The sequence below is a fragment of the Chiloscyllium punctatum genome, chromosome 7 (genome assembly GCF_047496795.1).
Source record: "Chiloscyllium punctatum isolate Juve2018m chromosome 7, sChiPun1.3, whole genome shotgun sequence".
In the NCBI taxonomy this organism is placed as follows: Eukaryota; Metazoa; Chordata; class Chondrichthyes; order Orectolobiformes; family Hemiscylliidae; genus Chiloscyllium; species Chiloscyllium punctatum.
The window spans coordinates 77879233-77896366 of record NC_092745.1 but is presented as its reverse complement, the minus strand read 5'-3'; the positions used below and the strand labels follow the sequence as shown (position 1 = coordinate 77896366).

General features: G+C 46.6%; 1 protein-coding gene across 4 annotated transcripts in view; it reads left to right on the top strand.

Moving 5' to 3' along the window:
* The first annotated feature begins 6200 nt into the window (after window positions 1–6200).
* wls (Wnt ligand secretion mediator) overlaps window positions 6201–17134 on the top strand; it is a 79159-nt gene continuing 68225 nt past the window's right edge. For 2 of the 4 annotated variants that reach the window (XM_072574123.1, XM_072574121.1), the window contains exon 1: window positions 6293–6558. In XM_072574123.1, the coding sequence (XP_072430224.1) occupies window positions 6453–6558 (106 nt within the window). In that variant the 5' untranslated portion in view covers window positions 6293–6452. Of the gene's footprint in view, window positions 6220–6292; window positions 6559–17134 lie in introns of those variants that run through there. The other 2 variants (XM_072574122.1, XM_072574120.1) reach the window with 2 other exon arrangements.

Genomic DNA, 17134 nt, shown 5'->3' with positions numbered 1-17134 from the left:
AGTATGGTACTATGTTAAAGAACTGTGAGAAGGTAGGTTACACTGTGTTACATTAATCTAAATCAATATGCTGCAATGACTGCTTATTTCACATCCACTTCTTTATTCTCTTTTATTGAAGGTAGCGAATGTGTTGGCAAACTCTTTGCACGTGTTAACAATCTGTTTGTAGTTACCTAATCTGTTTATAGTGTTACGTTCAAGTGATGAGGAGTAGAATGGCCTCTTTCTTCAACTACTCCTCGTTGACCACAACGGGCTTTTTAAAAAGGATAGGGTTGTGAATTCGGTAAGTGGCTGTTCACACATTGTCACTGTAAAAGGTAGAAACAGGCAGGTTTTGTTGTACTTTTTTAAAGGACGAACATAATATTTATTGTACTTAACCAGGGATAATAAAAAATTGTAAAACATACTGGATCTCACACACAAATGCACTCAAGCTTCAAAACACAAACACACATGCATACACAGACACAGAGTGGGAGGACAGATTAAGTGGTCTTATTAAAAATCCAAAAAGAATTAAATATATACAGATTTTGGACATTGAAGATTTGAATGATTTGAGGCTGAGCTCAAAATTCCCACTAGATTCGGTGTGAGACAATTTAAATAATTTGAGAGACAATGTATCTCTTTTTACAGAGTCAGCAGCCTCTAGGTTGGCTCTCAAAACTCTGACTTTGTTGTGGATGGTCTAACAGGAGACAGGGCTCGAGCCTGCAGGCCGAATGGAGAAAGGAAAAGTTCCACTCTGGGAATCTGCTTCTTGGGCATTACTTCAGAAGCGACGGCTTACCGGTTGAGCTCTATTCTGCTCTGTGGGACCTGATTGGCCAGGACCTGCTGGAGGTGTATGTCAGTATGCTTCTGGCAGGTACCATGAGTGAATCCATGAGGAAAGGCATCATCACCCTCAGCTACAAGCAGAAGGGGGAGAGGGAGGAAATCAGAAATTGGAGACCAATCTCACTGTTGAATGCGGATTACCAAATCTTGTCAAAGGTCATCGCCAACCGGGTCAGGTCTGCTCTGGGATCGGTGATTCACCCTGACCAAACCTGTGCTGTACCGGGCAGAAAGATCACTGAGAGTCTCGCACTCCTTAGGGATATGATCGCCTACATGCAGGACGGGGGGGGGGGGGGGTCGACACTGTCTCATCAGCCTGGACCAGGAGAAAATCTTTGACAGGATATTGCATACGTATATGAGAGATGTTCCCTCCAAAATGGGCTTTGGGGAGGGAATCTGCAATTCGATCAGACTGCTCAACACCAACATTGTCAGTTCAGTCACAATCAATGGGTGGGAATCAGATAGCTTCCCAGACATCTCTCTCTCCTGCCTTGTTTGTGTGCTGCATAGAGCCATTTGCCGAGTCCATCAGGAAGGATGCGAGCCTGAGAGGGGTGACTATTCCTGGCAGCGGGGGCCTACAGGTTAAGGCCTCCCTGTACATGGATGACATCGTTGTTTTCTGCTCGGATCCGCTGTCTGTGCACAGATTCATGTGCATATGTGACCAGTTCGAATGGGCCTTGGGGGCCAAGATAAATCAAGGCAAGTGCGAGGCCATGCTCTTTAGGAACTGGGCTGACCAATCCTCGATCTCCTTCACCGTCAGGACTGACCACCTGAAGGTGCTGGGTATTTGATTTGGAGAGGCTGAGGCATGCGCCAAGTCTTAGGAGGAGTGTATCAGGAAAGTGAGGCAAAAACTGGGCAGATGGAAGCTACGGGCACTCTCCATCGCAGGAAAAAACCTGGTCATCAGGTGTGAGGCACTGTCAGTGTAGATTTATGTGGCACAGGTCTGGCCTATTCCTAGAACCTGTGCCGTCGCAGTCACCTGGGCCACCTTCTGTTTCACATGGAGATCAAAGATCGTCCGGGTCCGAAGGGACTCGATGTATAAAGATCTGGGTAACGGGGGAAAAAACACACCCAATGCCACCCTCACCCTGATGGCCACCTTTTTGTGTGTGGCTGCATCAAGCTGTGTGTGGATCCCTGGTACGCAAACCAAGTGTCACTACATACTGAGGTTCTACCTGTCCCCGGTGTTGCAAAGGATGGGCCTGGTCTCACTGCCGCAGAACACTCCTAGTAGTTGGACTGTTCCATATCACCTGTCCTTCGTGAAGAAATTTATGAAGAAAAACACCTTTGATCACAAGTCCATCAGGAAGTGGTCAGCACGTAGTGTCCTTGAGACCCTTCGGGAAAAGGAGAGGGTAGATCCTATCGAGCAGTTCCCTGAGCAGACTGTCAAAGCCATTTGGCAGAATGCCTCATCGCCAGAACTTTCCAACAAGCACCAAGACATGGCTTGACTGGTGGTGAGAAGGGCTCTGCCTGTGAGATCCTTTATGCACGCCCGGACCCTCTGCCGCACCGCATGCTGCCCTTGAAGCGGCTGCAGAGGGGACAAAACTGTCACACAGCTCCTTCTGGAATATGCCTACACAAAGGAAGTCTGGAGAAGAATGCAGTGGTGTTTGTCAAGGTTTGACACGAGCAGCTCTGTGATGCAGGACTCCATGCTCTACGGTCTGTTTCCCAGGACGCACACTGAGACGAACATCAACTGTGCCTGGAGGATCATTAACTCGGTCAAAGACGCTCTTTTGTCTGTCCAACACCTGTTGATCTTCCAGCTGAAGGAGCTGACCCTGACTGAGTGTTGCGGACTGGCATATTCCAAGGTCCAGGACTATGTGTTGAGGGACTCGCCGAAGTTTGGGCAGCTGCTGCCAAGACGAGATGGGGAAAGGCCACCGTGTAACATCTGCCTGCCAAAGAAAGAATAGGGGACCCATTCAGTAAGTGGGCTCCACTGAAGCCTCAGGTAAATAAAGGGATGGTCAATGTACAGACCTGTATATATGAATGGTTAATTCCGATCTCTGTATGTAAAGAAATGGAATGTATACGTATGTATGGCATGACCAATTGTATAGATATCAAAATAATTTTATGAATAAAGTATATTTTTGAAATAAAAAACAGTACTTCTGCTTCTCAAGTGACTCATAGAAAGCAGTTACTTCAACACAAAAGAGTCAAATGATCCTGTCTCTCCAACTGACCAGGTACTTGAACATGATCATGGTTAGTGAACTCTGGGTCCATGGTTTACATAATTAGATTATAGCTGGGTAAATTCATCTCATAGCCAGGATTATGGTAAAAGGAATTACAGTTCATGATTTGTCCTTACTGAGTTGAACAACTAAATGATTGTTTGGAAACCTTGGGAATGGGTTAGAAGGTGACCCATTCATATTCTGCATGACAATTGTCACTGTCCAGGCTTTTTGTACAGGCCTAACTCCATTTGGATAGCATGCAAATGATCAGCCACCTTAGGAATTGCAGTTTCAAGTCACTGGAATGCTTGTTCAGTCTTTGAAAACTCATTCAGTGGCTTTCAGTCAGTAAATACTTAGTCATTTTTTGATTTGAATCATGACTTTCTGACAGTAGCCACACTACTTAAATGTATTTCAATACAGGGAATGTTTCCTAGTTGTGAAAGATGTATAGATGAACCTGATCATGCATTGCCCTCACTCCCCAACATCCACCAATGTTCAATTTCAGCAAGGGTCACTGGATAACAAATAAGAGGGGTTGCCTAGCTGATTTAATTTCATTCCTAACTCAACTGTACAGATGATAACTGAATCACACAGCACTTCAACAAAGCTGAACGACCTTAACCACAGGAATGATAGAATTTTGAATTTTGCTGGTTCCATGGCTCAAAGATGTCTTGTGGAACATTGGGTAAGGTCCTTGCCTCTGAGCCAGAAACTCCAGTTGCATGATACATGTCCCATTCCAGGCATTGATGGCCCAGAAAGGTGCATTCATAACATGGCTAAAAAGGTTGAGTGGCAATCTACAAATTCTTCAACCATATTGGACTTTTTAAGGGCCAGCTGGCTTAGTTGGCTGGATGGCCAACATGGATCAGCATGATGTCACCAGCATGGGTTTTGACAACTGTTTCAGCTGGAATGGATTTGGGACCCACTTCCTCGCCCTTCCCAAGATGGAACTGTGATGCTGTGTGTTAAACCTGTCTTGGACAAAAAAAACTAAAGAAGAAGAAGCTATGACTCAGTACATTACACTTACCATTTACTCAATTAGCCATGGTGAGAATTTGTGGTCTGCTTCTGCAAAATGGGTGCCACTAACATACACTAAATTAAAACCTTTATAAAGTAATTAAGTAAAAGGCATAAGCGTTTATCTTGGTCTCAGATCCATAAAACATCCCACTCTAGGGATTCAGGAACAGATTGTAACCTGATATTCTGGCACAGTACTGATCAGTCAGAGATGAGGTCCATTGGATGAGATGTCAGACTGAGTCCTCCTCTGCTGTTTGGGTGAATGTAAGTGATCTCCTGACATTATTTCAAAAATAATTCTTAGGAAACAAAAAAAAAGCTGTTGAGTATATTCCGTGCAGATTAGATTAGATTAGATTACATTACAGTGTGGAAACAGGCCCTTCGGCCCAACAAGTCCACACTGACCCGCCGAAGCGCAACCCACCCATACCCCTACATTTACCCCTTACCTAACACTATGGGCAATTTAGCATGGCCAATTCACCTGACCTGCACATCTTTGGACTATTGATAGATTTCTAGATATTAAAAGTATTTAGAGATTTGGGGATATCTTAGGTACAGCAAGCCTGTGTGGTCTAGGGATTGATGATACCCATAGGTTGCAGAGGCCCTGTGAAATTTGGGGGAGAAGGTTGAGAAGAACTGATCTCACCTAATGTTTTATATCCTTCTGCTGACTCAGGCACAGGGAAGCAAAAAATCTATCCTTGCTCATGTGTGATGTTAGGGTAAGACATGATCAGACCCTGCAGTGTAAGTACCATGGTCATCTAGCCTCTCACACAGAAGAGCAGAAATGTTAGATAATATACATTGGCTGGAACTTTACATGGAAACAATGGTGCCACTCCTAGACTCCTGTCTTGAAAGTAGGGGGCAGGTGGTCACCCAGAGCTGAGTTCATCGCCATTGGCCCGTTAATAGGCAGAGGGTGAGACATCTGTCTCCATCTGAGAAGAATACCCACTTCCAGGAGATGCTGGGCATTTAATGACCAACAACTCTCAAATTCTAGCAGCACCCTTAGCGTGATGGCATGAGATAGAAGATAGGTCTGATCTATTTGAATGTCAGGGAAGGATTGATTCACTCAATGGTACACTCCTGCATCCATTCCCTATAAAAGAAGGGGAGTTGACGCTGTCCCATATTTATTTCCCAATCAACATCACCATAGCAGATTATTTGGTCATTACCAGATTGTTGTTTGTGTGGTGTACAAATTCAGTGCTGCATTTCCTATATTAAAACAATGACCACACGAACAAAAAATACGTCATGGCTGTACAGTACTTTAAGTCGGTAAATGTGTCGCTGGAAAAAAGCACAACAGATCAAGCAGCATCCGAGGAGCAGGAGAGTCGACCCGTCGGGCATGCCCAGCTTTGAAATGTGCGATGCTTGAGGAAAGTACTGCCTAATGTGAGCCTTTCTTTCATGTATTAGTTCTATAATTATCAGTGGACCGTCTACAAAAGAAACAGATCACACTCTTGTTTGGAGGACCTTAATTTGTGCGCCTTGTTTACAACATCTGCAACAGTGACTATCCTTCAAAAACACTTTGAAGTAAAGGACACTGAGGTTTGGGAAAGGCGCTATATAAATGTAAATCCTTCCTTTTATCCGGTCAAAAATTCCAGAGGCAAAAATCTGATACGTTAAATTATGTTCTCAGAACAGTCACAGGAACCACTAACCGACAAGGTAAACAAGAAGAAAAAAGTGTTTGGTCCATTTATTCTCCCCTCCTGAAAATATAGCTTTAATTCCAAATGTTGGCACTATTTATCTGAGTATGATGCCATTCCATCATAAAGGCATCTTAGTTCCAGCAGGATGCCCTCATGAGGCTCGTTGATCTTCGCGGCTTTATCTGGGAGTTAAATTGTCCGTCAGCATCCCTTCTTCACAGGTACGACACGGCTGACCATACCCCTCACTCTGCGGGTTGATGGGTTGGCCTTTTAAAATTGCCAATGAATTAAACGTTATTGATCGCAGCGCTGGCAATCAAGTTATTTGAGATACTGTAGCAGTCGGCCGAACTAGATCTGGGAATGTGGCAAGTCATGTGATTGATTTTTTTTGTGTGTATCTGTGTTGTCGGTTTCCCACAGCGCCCCTTAAAAAAAAGCCTGAAGGACGAGAGGGAGAGAGAGAGAGAGGGAGAGCTCGTTTGCAGAATCACAGCTTCCGACACTGGAGCTGCGAGCAGATCCTCGCTTGGATTAAATTGACTCTAATTCAATTAGTTACTGTCACGGCCTGAAAAGAGTGAAAACAGGGTAATAAACGATGGCAGGCGCAATTATAGAAAATATGAGTACGAGGAAGTTGTGCATTTTTGGAGGGATTTTGCTGGTTTTCCAAGTAATTTCCTTTCTGGTGGGAGGTTTGATCGGTAAGTGGCTTCTACTTGTCGCTTTCTTTTGTTAGCTATTTATTACAGTATCGGTAGCAACGTACTATGATCTAATTAGTACTGCCATTGTACTTGGAGAGAGGAACTGCATGGGCTCTTTGTAGCGGTTCAGTCTTGTGCGTAAAGTGGAAGAAAACTTTTGGCCTACTTTCAGTATCAACTATTTTTTTTCCGGAAAACAAATAAAAGGGGGAAAGTGAAGCATGGCGACAGAACCTTGGGAGAGTTGCAATTTTTACTCCTGCTGTGGACAGTTGTACTTGGAGCGGCTGCTTTTGAGAGAAAAGTGCAGGAGAAAACAATAGTTCTTTGAGGAGTGGTTCCTGTGTGGTGCGGTTCTAGTTGATTTTTTTTGGGTTCCGCCAGTTTGGTGAAACGGGCTGAAATCGGGACGAGTGAATTGCACCGATTTCTGATTTCTCCAAAGTTCTGAGCTTACTACCTACGTCTTCTAAATCCGAGGGTATTTTTTGAGTACCAAACTTTTTGAAACCCACCTTTTATTTTAGAAAAAATAAACACTTTTTCTTTTTTTTGCCTTTTGTTCTTGCTCCAGTCCAGTTTCTGAACTTTGTAGCTCCACCTTCTCCGCCTCCAGTTGCGATCGAGGCGAGACTCTGCACTTTTATGGTCGAACAGACTTCGCGGTGTTTGTGTGGAATTTTTAAGGGATTGGGGATGCGGTAGCGGAAGAATCTTAAAAGGGTCGGACAGACTTTTTAATGGGCTCCTGTGGGTTCCCAGGGAATTCACTTCCCAAACTCTGTGCTTCTTCTGGAATTGTTTGTGTAACCGAGGATTCAGCCCCCAGGACGAATTCTGCAATGAGAAGCCCAGCGCCTCCCTCTGTTTTGGGGGTGGGGGTGGGGGAGCCACCGAATTGACCTCCCTGTTGGATGGATGGATGGATGGATGGGGATGGGGATGGGGATGGGGATGGGGATGGGGGTGGGGATGGGGGAGGGGGAGGTGCCGCTCATTTCTCAGCCGGGGAAGTGACCTGCGTGGTTCCCGGCCGAGCGGACGCGGTGCTCGGGAGAGTGATGGAGCGGAGCCGGAGATACCCCACTGAGGCCGGCTCCGGCTGTCAGACTCCGCCGTATTGCAAAAACGGGCAGATTCAGGCTGGAAGGAGCACTTTCTTCTCTTTTTTTCCCCTCCTCCTCCTCCCCCACTTCTCCCCCACCCCCCTCCTCCTCCTCCCCCACCCCCCTCCTCCTCCTCCCCCACCCCCCTCCTCCTCCCTCCCCCACCCCCCTCCTCCTCCCTCCTCCCCCCCCTCCCCCTCCCTCCTCCCCCTCCCTCCCCCTCCCCCTCCCTCCCCCTCCCTCCCCCTCCCCCTCCCTCCCCCTCCCTCCCCCTCCCCCTCTCCCCCCCTCCCCCTCCCTCCCCCTCCCCCTCTCCCCCTCCCCCTCCCCCTCTCCCCCTCCCCCCTCCTCCCTCCTCCCCTCCCCCTCCCCCCTCCTCCTCCTCCCCCTCCCCCCTCCTCCTCCTCCCCCTCCCCCCTCCTCCCCCTCCCCCACTTCTCCCCCTCCCCCCCTCCCCCCCTCCCCCCCTCCCCCCCTCCTCCCCCCCTCCTCCCCCCCTCCCCCCCTCCTCCCCCCCTCCTCCCCCTCCCCCTCCCCCTCCCCTCCTCCTCCCCCTCCCCTCCTCCTCCCCCTCCCCTCCTCCTCCCCCTCCCCTCCTCCTCCCCCTCCCCCCCTCCCCCCCTCCTCCTCCTCCCCCCCTCCTCCTCCTCCCCCCCTCCTCCCCCCCTCCTCCTCCTCCCCCCCTCCTCCTCCTCCCCCCCTCCTCCTCCTCCCCCCCTCCTCCTCCTCCCCCCCTCCTCCTCCCCCCTCCCTCCTCCCCCCTCCTCCCCCCTCCCCCCTCCTCCTCCCCCCCCCCCTCCCCCCCCTCCCCCCCCTCCCCTCCCCCCCCTCCTCCCCCTCCCCCCCTCCCCCCCCTCCCCCCCTTCCCCCCCCCCCCACTTCTTCCCCCCCCCCCCCACTTCTTCCCCCCCCCACTTCTTCCCCCCCCCCACTTCTTCCCCCCCCCACTTCTTTTCCCCCCCCCTTCTTCTCTCCCCCCCCCTTCTTCTCTCCCCCCCCCTTCTTCTCTCCCCCCCCCCCTTCTTCTCTCCCCCCCCCTTCTTCTCTCCCCCCCCCCCTTCTTCTCTCCCCCCCCCCCTTCTTCTCTCCCCCCCCCCCTTCTTCTCTCCCCCCCCCCTTCTTCTCTCCCCCCCCCCCTTCTTCTCTCCCCCCCCCCCTTCTTCTCTCCCCCCCCCCTTCTTCTCTCCCCCCCCCCCCTTCTTCTCTCTCCCCCCCCCTTCTTCTCTCTCCCCCCCCCTTCTTCTCTCCCCCCCCCCCTTCTTCTCTCCCCCCCCCCTTCTTCTCTCCCCCCCCCCCCTTCTTCTCTCCCCCCCCCCCACTTCTTCCCCCCCCCCCCACTTCTTCCCCCCTCCCCCTCCCCCTCCCCCTCCCCCTCCCCCTCCCCCTCCCCCTCCCCCCACTTCTTTTCCCCTGACTTTTATTTCAAATGTTCAAACGACTGGCCCTTGTTTGGTGATAACCCTCTCTATTTCATCGAGTCTGTTCCACCACCACTCGATCATGGCTGATAGTTTGTCAACCCCATTCTTCTGCCTTGTCCCTATAACACCTGATCCTATTACTAATCACGAACCTATCCATCTCTGTCTTAAGTACATTCAATAGCTTGGCCTCCGCAACCCTCTGTGGCAATGAGTTCCATAGATTTACCACCCTCAGGCTAAAGAAGTCCCTCCTCCTCATGTAAGAGGAATTCTAAGCAGTGGTCCCTTCATTGAGACTGCGCCCCCAGGTCCGAGACTCTCCTACTTATGGATACAACATCTTCAGTTCACTCTATCCGAATCTCTCAGTATTCTACAAATTTCAGTTAGATTCCCTTGTCCTTCCAAACTTCAGACTCTGAGACCTCAACTGCTGCTTATGTGACAAGCCCTTCATTCCCGGGTTCATTCTTGTAAACCTCCTCTGGACACCTTGTAAGGCCAGCATATCCCTCCTTAAATATGGAGCCCAAAACTGCTAGTATTATTCAGTCTGTGGTCTGACCAGAGACTAGTACAGCCTCAGCAGTGTATCTGTGCTCTTGTATTGTAGCCCTCTTGAAATGAAGGCTAACATTTCATTTGCCTTTCTAACTGCTGACTAAACCTGCATGTTAACCATAAGAGAATTCTGAACTAGCTCTCCCAAGTACCTTTGTGCTTCAGACTTTCAAAGTCTTTCCCTATTTAGAAAATAGTATATGACTATTCTTCCTACAAAAGTGCATAACCTCATACTTTTACACATTGTATTTCAGCTGTCATTTCTTTTTCTACTCTCCTAACCTGTTGAAGTCCTTCTGCAGCCTCCCTGAGTTCTCAACACAATCTGTCCCTCCAGCTATCTTTGTCTCATCTGCAAACTTAGTAATAATGCTCTGTTCCTTCATCCAGATCATTAATGTATAATGTGAATAGTTGTGGTCACTATACTGACCCCTGAGAATTCCACTAGTTAGCAGATGCCATCCTGAAAAAGACTTTTTATCCCCACTCTGTGCCACTCAGCGAGTCCTCTATCCATGCCAGTATCTTGCCATGACACCCTGGTCTCTTACCTATTTTAGCTTACTCTGGTGCGACACCTTTTCAAAAGCCTTCTGGACATCAAATATAATTCACATTCACTGGGTCTTCTTTGTCTAACTTGCTCATTACTTCCTCAAAGACTTCTAACAGATTTATCAGGCATGACCTCCCCTTGATGAAGTTTTGCTGACTCAGCCCTATTTTACCATGCACTTCCATGTACTGTGCAATCACATCCTTAATAATGGATTCAAATCTTGTGAATGACTAAGATCAGGGTAACCAATCTATAAATTACTGTCTTCCCTTCTGAAACAGGGATGTTACATCAGCCACTTTCTATTTCTGGCTGACTCCAATGACTTCTGAAAGATCACCACCAATGCCTCCACCATCTCTATGACCTCCTTCAGAACCCTGTGGTATAGTCTCATCAGGTCCTAATGGTTTACTCTCCTTCAAACTCTAGCTTCCCCAGGACCTTCCCCTTAGTGTTAGCCAGTATAGTCACCTCTACTCCCCGACTGTCTTGAAGTTCTGGTATGCTATTATGGTATGCTATCCACAGGGCTCTGTCCTTGGGCCTCTGCTGTTTGTAATTTTTATTATTGACTTGGATGAGGGGATTGAAGGATGGGGTAGCAAGTTTGCAGACGACACAAAGGTTGGAGGTGTAGTTGACAGTATAGAGGGCTGTTGTAGGCTGCAGCAGGACATTGACAGGATGCAGAGATGGGCTGAGAGGTGGCAGATGGAGTTCAACCTGGAAAAGATGCGAGGTGATGCATTTTGGAAGGTTGAATTTGAAAGCTGAGTACAGGATTAAGGACAGGATTCTTGGCAGTGTGGAGGAACAGAGGGATCTTGGTTTGGAGGTACATAGAACCCTTAAAATGGCCACCCAAGTAGACATAAGAAAGCATATGGTGTTTTGGCTTTCATTAACAGGGGGATTGAGTTTAAGAGCCGTGAGATCTTGTTGCAGCTCCATAAAACTTTGGTTAGACCGCACTTGGAATACTGCGTCCAGTTCTGGTTGCCCTATTATAGGAAAGATGTGGATGCTTTGGAGAGGGTTCAGAGGAGGTTTACCAGGATGTTGCCTGGACTGGAGGGCTTATCTTATGAAGAGAGGTTGACTGAGCTCGGACTTTTTTCATCGGGGAAAAGGAGGAGGAGAGGGGACCTAATTGAGGTATACAAGATAGAGTCGATAGCCAGAGACTATTTCCCAGGGCAAAAATGACTAACACGAGGGGTCGTAGTTTTAAGCTGGTTGGAGGAAAGTATAGAGGGAATATCAGAGGCGGGTTCTTTACGCAGAGAGTTGTGAGAGCATGGAATGCAGTGCCAGCAGCAGTTGTGGAGGCAGGGTCATTGGTGACATTTAAGAGACTCCTGGACATGCATATGGTCACAGAAATTTGAGGGTGCATACATGAGGATCGGTGGTCGGCATAACACCGTGGGCTGAAGGGCCTGTTCTGTGCTGTACTGTTCTATGTTCTACTGTGGCGGCTGATGCAAAGTACCTATTCAGTGTTTCCACCACTTCTTTGTTCCACATTACTACTTCTCCAGCTTAATTTTCCAGCTGCCTGATGATCACTCATGCATCTCTTTTATGCATTTTTATATATCTTTCATGCATTTTTATATATCTAAAAAAACTCTTGCAATAAATTATTTTATTACTAGCTAGCTTAGCCTCATATTTCATCTTCTGACTTTTTATTGCTTTTTAAGTTTTCCTCTGCTGGATTTTAAATGGCTTTCCACTAATTTTCACTATATTGCTTTCTTTCTTTTGCTTTTCTGCTGTCCCTGACTTCCCTCATCAGTCATGATTGCCTCATCCTCCCCTTAGTGTGTTTCTTCTTGTTTGTGATGAATTTCTACTATGCCTCTTGAATTACCTCCGGAACCTCCTGCCATTGCTGCTCAACCATCTTCCCTGCTAGGCTCCCTTTCCAATTAACTCTAACCAGCTCCTCCCTCACATCTTTTTCGTTACATTTTTACTCCATTGTAATGCTGTTACATTTAATTCAAGCTTCTTCCTGTTGCTGCAAGGTGAATTCTATCATATTGTGGTCCCTGCCCCCAGAGATTCTTTGACCTTGAGCTCCCTGATCAAGGCCTCATTGTTCCTCACCAAATCCAGTCTTGTCTGTTCTCTTGTGGGCTCTACTACAAGCTGCTCCCAAAAAAAACCTTGGAGATATTCCCTGAATTGCTTTTCCGGGGATCTGTTACCAATTTGATTTTCCCAGGCCAGCTACATATTGAAGTCTCCCAAGGTTATTGTTATCAGACCTTTTTCTTGCATATGATTTTATTTCCTGATTTATTTTCTGCCCCATATCCTGACTATTGCTAGGAGGACGATACATTAACTTTTATCAGAGTTTATTTTTCACTTATGTGGTTCCTCAACTATATTCACATCGATCCTATGCCTTCCGATCCTATATTGTTTTTGCTATCAGTTTAATTTCATTTAGAGTCGGAGTTGTAGAGATGTACAGCATGAAAACAAACCTTTCAGTCCAACTTGTCCATGGGGATCAGTATCCTAAATTAATATAATCCCATTTGCCGGCATTTGGTCAAAATCCCTCTAAACCCTTCCTATACATATACCCATCCAGATGCCTTTTAAATGTTGCAGTTGTACCAGTTTCCACTACTTCCTCTGGCAGCTCATACCATATGTGCACCACCCTCTGCGTGAAAACGTTGGCCCTCAGTCCTCTTTTAAATCTTTTCCCTCTGACTCTAAACCTATGCCCTCTAGTTCTGGACTTCCCCCCCACCCCAGGGAAAAGGCGTTGCCTATTTACCCTATCCATGCCCCTTCTGATTTTGTAAACCTCTATACGGTCACCCCTCAGCCTCTGACGCTCCAGGGAAAACAGCCCCAGCCCATTCAGCCTCCCCCTATAGATCAAACCCTCCAACCTTGGTAACATCCTTATAAGTATTTTCTGAACCCTTTCAAGTTTCGCAACATCCTTCCTATTGTAGGGAGACCACAATTGCACACAGTATTCCAAAAGTGGCCTAACCAATGTCCTGTACAGCCGCAACATGACCTGCCAACACCTGTACTCAATACTTAACAAGACGGCAACCCCACTGCACATCCTTTCGATAGGACCTGTATCCTTGGATATTTAGTTCGTACTGGACATGAAAACAAAACAGGTGTCTGCTGAATTGCAGCATTTATTCTCTTGAACTATTGCAAATAGTTTTATTTTGCAAGTTAAAACCACGTGACCTTTAATCGAGAGTCTCACATGTCTGAGCAAGTTCTGTGTTATTCACTTGAGGCGTGGCAGTACTGGCTGGCTAACATTTATTGCCTGTCTCCTTGCCCATGAGAGGGTGATGGTAAGCTGCCTTCTTGAACCGCTGCAGTTGCGCAGTGGGTAGACCTACAGCAGTAGTTTTTGAGTTGCTAGGTTGAGCAGTCTCATTGGCTCCAAAGAAAATAGAGCCTGTGAGTTTGAAAATGGGAAACGCAGATGGGTTGTACAGTGTACAGAGTTGACTGACGTTGAACTCTAAAGTGACAAAGTTCTGCAAGGAATTGGTGTAAGACAGAAAGAATTGCTTTGCCTGAGATTATTTGGCTTTGAAAGGATTGATTCCAGGTCTGTTATTAGCATTTCATAAGGAGCAAAATTTTGTTGAAACTATTGAATACCTTTTTCCCTTCAGCATTTTGTTGTGTTTTTTTGTTTTGGATGAGCTTGATATATCAGGTAACAGTGTATAAGCAGTGACAGTGCACACAATATTGGGTACAAAACTATTTTTTTTCCCATTCTATGTTTAGGCGGATATTGATAATTGATGTCAATTTTCTCAGGAATGACGCTAACTAGTATACCAATTGAGTGGAGTTCTGAAGACTTTGTTCAGTGTGCATTAAGCTCAAAGTTGGGGGCTGTTTATTAGCCATCTGATGGCTGTCCCCCCTTAGGATTGAGGGGAACATAAGCCAATGGGTTTTGGAGTCTTGGTCAGAGCACAAATGGGGGAAATTCAAAAGCAAATTGATCTTCTCTTGCAGATTCATATTGGAAACTGAGTCAGGCAGTTTTCAGTACTTCAAGCTGTTACTTCACCCTTTTTCTTTCCCCGTAATCAAAACTGCAGCAATGGTTTGTCACAGAATACAGTTCTCCCTTGCCTCCATATTATCCTGCTGAACGATGCCACAACAGTTAAACTGTTCCGTTATGGTTAAGTAACTTTGGCCTGTTTTGGTTGACTTGAGTTTGTGACTGGTAAAATTACAGCCAATTACAGATGGCCTCCTTCTTCCAAGATTACAATTTCCCCTCTCACATGATCAACGATGCCCTCCAGTGTATCTCCTCCACTTACTGCACCATTGCCCTTGAACTTGACCCCTCCCAATGCAACAAGGACAAAACCCTCCTGGTGCTCACCTTCCACCCAACTAACCTTTGCATACATTGCATCATCCACTGCCACTTCCGCCACCTACAAACGGACCCCACCACCAGAGACATATATTTTCCTCCCCAACCCTATCAGTATTCCGGAGATACCATTTCCTCCGCAACTCTCTTGTCAGGTCCACCCCCCCACCTTTCCCTGCCACCGCAGGAAGTACAAAACCTGCACCACACCACTCCCTTCACCTCCATCCAAGGCCCCAAAGGATCCTTCCACATCCAACAGAAATTTACCTGTACATTCACCAATATCAGCTACTGTATCCATTGCACCCAATGTAGTCTCCTCTACATCGGGGAGACAGGATGCCTACTTGCGGTTTGTTTCAGAGAACATGGTGGCTCACTGGTTAACACAGCAGCCTCGCAACAGCAGGATCCTAGGTGACTGTCTATGTGGAGTTAGCATGTTCTCCCTGTGTCTGCGTGGGTTTCCTCCCACAGTCTAAAGATGTCCAGGTCAGGTGAATTGGCCATGCTAAATTCCCCATAGTGTTAGGTGCATTAATCACATGGAAATGAGTCTGGGTGGGTTACTCTTTGGAGGGTCAGTATGGACTAGTTGGGCCGAAAGGCTTGTTTCCACACTGTAGGGAATCTAATCTAATCTAAAACATCTCTGGGATACCAGCACCAACCAACCCCACTGTCCCATGGCTGAGCACTTCAGCACCCCTCCCACTCCGTCAAGGACGTGCAGGCATGGGCCTCCTCAATCACCAAACCTTTACCACCTGACGCCTGGAGGAAGAACGCCTCATTGCGCCATGGAACCCTGCAAGCACATGGGATCAATGTGGATTTCAACAGTTTAATAATTTTGCCCCCCCCCCCCCCCCCCCCCAAACATTATCCCAGTCCCAAGTCTCCAACTAGGAACCACCCTCCTGACCTGTCCATCACCTTTCCCATCGATCTGCACCACCCCCCTCTCCAACCTATCATCTTCCTCCTTACCATCATCTACCTATCACATTCCCAGCTACCTGCGCCTCACCCCTCCCTCTCGTGTATTTCTCAGTCCCCCAGCCCACAAGCTTCTGCCCAAAACGTTGATTCTCCTGCTCCTCAGATGCTCCAGCATCACATTCTCGACTCTGATCTCCAGCATCTGCAGTCCTCACTTTTTCCTCCAAAATTACAGCCAAGCCCTTCACACACTGAATTGCATCTAAATATTTATATTCTTGGTTAAAAGGGGTGTATCTGTACATTGGGAGAACATTAGACAAACTAGTCTGTTCCCTCAGAACTTGGTTTCGCAATTCTTAATGTGGTGATGATTTTCCACATATGGTGGCCATCTGGCTGACCATAATAATAAAGTTTCAAATGAAGAATTTGATTCATTTTGTTCCTGTCATGCAATGGCTGGCCACAACCATAATATCTCTTTGTTATTGTAAGACCACAAGTTATGAGGAATCAATTTTTTTTAAATGTTAGAAAATATGCTCTGTGGAAAAGATATTTTCAGTTGAGGCTTATTTTCATTCTGCATTTGAGAGAGAATTCCTTTTGTATGTTGGGTCTATGGTGGTGGATTTTATTTTGTTTCCACAGTTGCAAGTAATTTAATTATTCCTTGGGGTTTCAAATAATTAATTGTAATAAATTGGGAAGAAAATACATTTTATATGTTGAGGCTGAGATTCCAATCCTTTATCCCAAACAATCCCGTCTTTCTGATTTGATTGTAGCTAACAAGGTGGATTTAGAGACTGGTCCTTTGTCAACTCCCTAAGTCATGGATGTTAATCAATAAACTTTCCTTTAGTTATTATTGTTTTTCCTTGAGCTTTTAATCTCTGTTACGAGGCAATATTTTGCTACCTGTTGGACCAGTAGGCAGCTATTTGATTGGGGCATGTCTCTTTGCCTTCATCTAAAGTATTGGGCAGGTGGCATCAGATGGTGAGTAAAAGAATGAACTCAGGCCTTTTGTTTTCTTTGCCCCAATTTTGAACTAAGTGAGTTATGGGCCATAGCGGAGCCCTGCTTGAGAGCTGCAGTTTGAACATTATAGATATTGAACCTGGGCCTTCCTACTTTGACTGGGTCTTTCCAAGTTCAGCCATTGGGGAAATCAAAAGATTATAAATGATTAGGTGCTAACACCCATCACCTTTGCACACTTTCTTTACCATTTCCTAACATGTACAATTAATATGCTGTTTTCTAATAGCTACAACAGTAGTATGGATAGGGTTTGATTATCTGTGAATTGCTCTGAATTTTTTTTCAGCCACTTCATTGTCTGGGCTTACATAAAAGAATGTAATTTAGGCAAGGCCACTGATAGCTCTGGAACCATACCTACCAAACATTAGTCTCCAAATAGTGGAATGCACTTATTGCAGCACACACTATATATCCTGACAACATCTTTATCAGTTGTACTGAAGACTTGCGCTTCAGAATGAGTGTGCCTCTAACAAAGCTGTTCCATTACTGCTACAAT